Below are 2436 nucleotides of genomic sequence, written 5' to 3'. Positions count from 1 at the left end.
AGATTTTTGAACGGTCGCCAGTTACGACTTTTGGGTGTGTTGATTCGGCATGGCGCCGCACTGCCCCGCAGTATTGGAACTCACTGGAGTTGCATCTTCATTTGAAGTTTGAAAAACACAACAAAAACCTCCGATATTTCGGCCGAAAATTGACAGCCGGAAGTTTTCTTACCTTCTGCGCATGTTTACAAGTGGCGACGAGTTCGTTCAAATCCGAACATTTCGGATTCTGACATGACTAAAGTAGCTCGAATATTTTTAAGTAGACAATTCAGTTGCGAGTAAGGAAGGGTTGTCACACATGTCAAACAGGAGGGATGGTGTGGTAAGACAGATAAACCAATTTTATACAACATATGGGTTTAATTTTTTCTCAAAAGATTTTTTGAAGAGCCTGTATGATCTGTGCTCGACACAATTGTCAGGGAAACATAAGCCCAAAACGAGGACAGTTTCCCCAAGCAACATACACCTTGTGCATTGTAAAAAGTCATCTCAACCCTACCCTATTAGGGGTCTCTCGGTTGACATGATTTTCGCGTGGATAAAAAATTGAGATTTTGTGTTGTGCAGCCTTGGTTGCAGTGAAAGCTTTGTATACACCAACATATACACCAATAAATAATAATAATGGACATTCAACTAAAAATCTTAGGTTACCTGATAAGATGGACTTTACATCATGCGCTAGGAGCAACAGCATTGCTGACTCAGCAACAATGATTTGTTTGCCGACTAACAAGGTGACAACTGCTATTATACCATGGTCTGAAGTTAAATTGAGTGAAGCATCCGTTTTCAAAGTAGGACAACATGCGTATAGTGCGCAAAGTTATGGACGCCGGTACACATGGTACTTAACTGTGAGAACTAGAAGATGGGATGGACTGGTAGCAGAAACGGGACAAGACTGGTCTGACTGGACGACTGAAAAATGTGCAAAAACTTTGCGGAAGAAACTTTCATTAACACACGTAGCGATAGGAATTCAGTTAACTATTAACTCGACAAATTGGGGATGCGACAATAATCCGTGTGAAGAATTAGATTTAAGCCCATATTCTCAAGGGGTAGATCCTTATCATACTATTGTAATTTGTGTATCTACCATTTTAAAGAATCCAATTGAGGCTACCCCTATAAAAAATATAGAGACCAAAACTTCGATGAAAAAACGATCTAAAATGGTGCTAAAATTTAAAGGAAAACTCTCTGTAGATGATCACTTTTTGGCTGTTACAGGAGTTACCCAATTAGGAAATAATTGGCTACTATTAATGGAATCAGCTGCTAAGACTGCAAATTCTAGCTGTGTTTCATGTATGGGCCCGAGACCATTGCTACGAGTAATTCCAGCAGCTCTTCCATCAACATGCCTTTTAGAAGTAATGACAAAATTGACGCCTAATGCGGATTGCATTGCTTGGAATGATGTCTACCCGGCTACGAAAGCAACGAAAGATAAGCCTATCTTTTCGACCGATGTGGCAGTGGCTAACTTTACTTGTGTTAATCTTACAGGAACACAAAATAGAGTGGGAGGCTTATCATCAGCGTGGTGCACAACAACTCTGCTCCAATCAGGTACACTACTGCCACGCAGCGATGTGTGGTGGTGGTGTGGGGGTACTAAATTATTTGATTCATTAAAGGACGCAGTTGGAACTTGTGCATTGGTGTCACTTCTCTTACCAGTGTCTATTTTTCCATCCACAGCAAGGGATATTCAAAGGGCAGTTGAAGCCCACGAATAACCCTATTATTACGCCAGGAAAAGACGAAGTGCTTCCTGGAGGGATGGTGATATGACCTATTTGGATGCAATTGGCCAACCAAGGGGCGTACCAGATGAGTATAAGTTGGTAAATCAAATCGCAGCGGGGTTCGAGTCCATTCTCCTTTGGATTACACCGAATAAGAATGTGGATCGAATAAACTACATACACTATAACGTGCAAAGATTGGGGAACTTCACTGAAGAAGGATTTATAGCTATTAAAGAACAATTGGCAGCAACATCACTCATGGCATTTCAAAACCGCATCGCGGTGGACATGCTGTTGGCAGAGAGAGGAGGGGTTTGCGCCATGTTTGGGGACGAGTGTTGTACTTTCATTCCTAACAACACTTCTCCGGAAGGGTCCCTCACAAGAGCCATTACAGGCTTGCGCGCCCTGAACCGAAAGCTGAAGGAACACTCAGGTGTGAGTACCTCTGCATGGGATGAGTGGTGGAACAAAACGTTTGGTAAATATAAAAATTTGGTATTTTCGGTAATGATTTCTATAACAATGTTCACCTCAATCCTTGTACTGTGTGGATGTTGTTGTATTCCCTGCATTCGCGTTTTGATTGTCCGACTTATCTCAACAGCTCTCGCTCCAACAAATTCCAAACTACGGGAAATATATCCTTTGATTGATTACAGAAGTGCTG

General features: G+C 41.8%; 1 protein-coding gene across 1 annotated transcript; it reads left to right on the top strand.

Annotated features, from left to right (window-relative positions):
• Positions 1 to 329: 329 nt before the first annotated feature.
• LOC148342128 (uncharacterized) lies at positions 330 to 2072 on the top strand. The gene has a single exon (XM_088287587.1). The coding sequence runs from the start codon at positions 669 to 671 to the stop codon at positions 1752 to 1754; it is 1086 nt and encodes a 361-aa protein (XP_088143713.1). The 5' UTR covers positions 330 to 668; the 3' UTR covers positions 1755 to 2072.
• The last annotated feature ends 364 nt before the right edge of the window (positions 2073 to 2436 follow it).

The sequence above is a fragment of the Idiotropiscis lumnitzeri genome, chromosome 2 (genome assembly GCF_059441095.1).
Source record: "Idiotropiscis lumnitzeri isolate Australia: NSW breed Sydney's pygmy pipehorse chromosome 2, RoL_Ilum_1.0, whole genome shotgun sequence".
Taxonomy (NCBI): domain Eukaryota; kingdom Metazoa; phylum Chordata; class Actinopteri; order Syngnathiformes; family Syngnathidae; genus Idiotropiscis; species Idiotropiscis lumnitzeri.
This window is presented reverse-complemented; position numbering and strand designations above follow the sequence as displayed.

What these genes read in the sequence shown, in the direction of transcription:
- LOC148342128 (XM_088287587.1), top strand. Translation starts at nt 669, where the DNA reads ATGGACTTTACATCATGCGCTAGGAGCAACAGCATTGCTGACTCAGCA.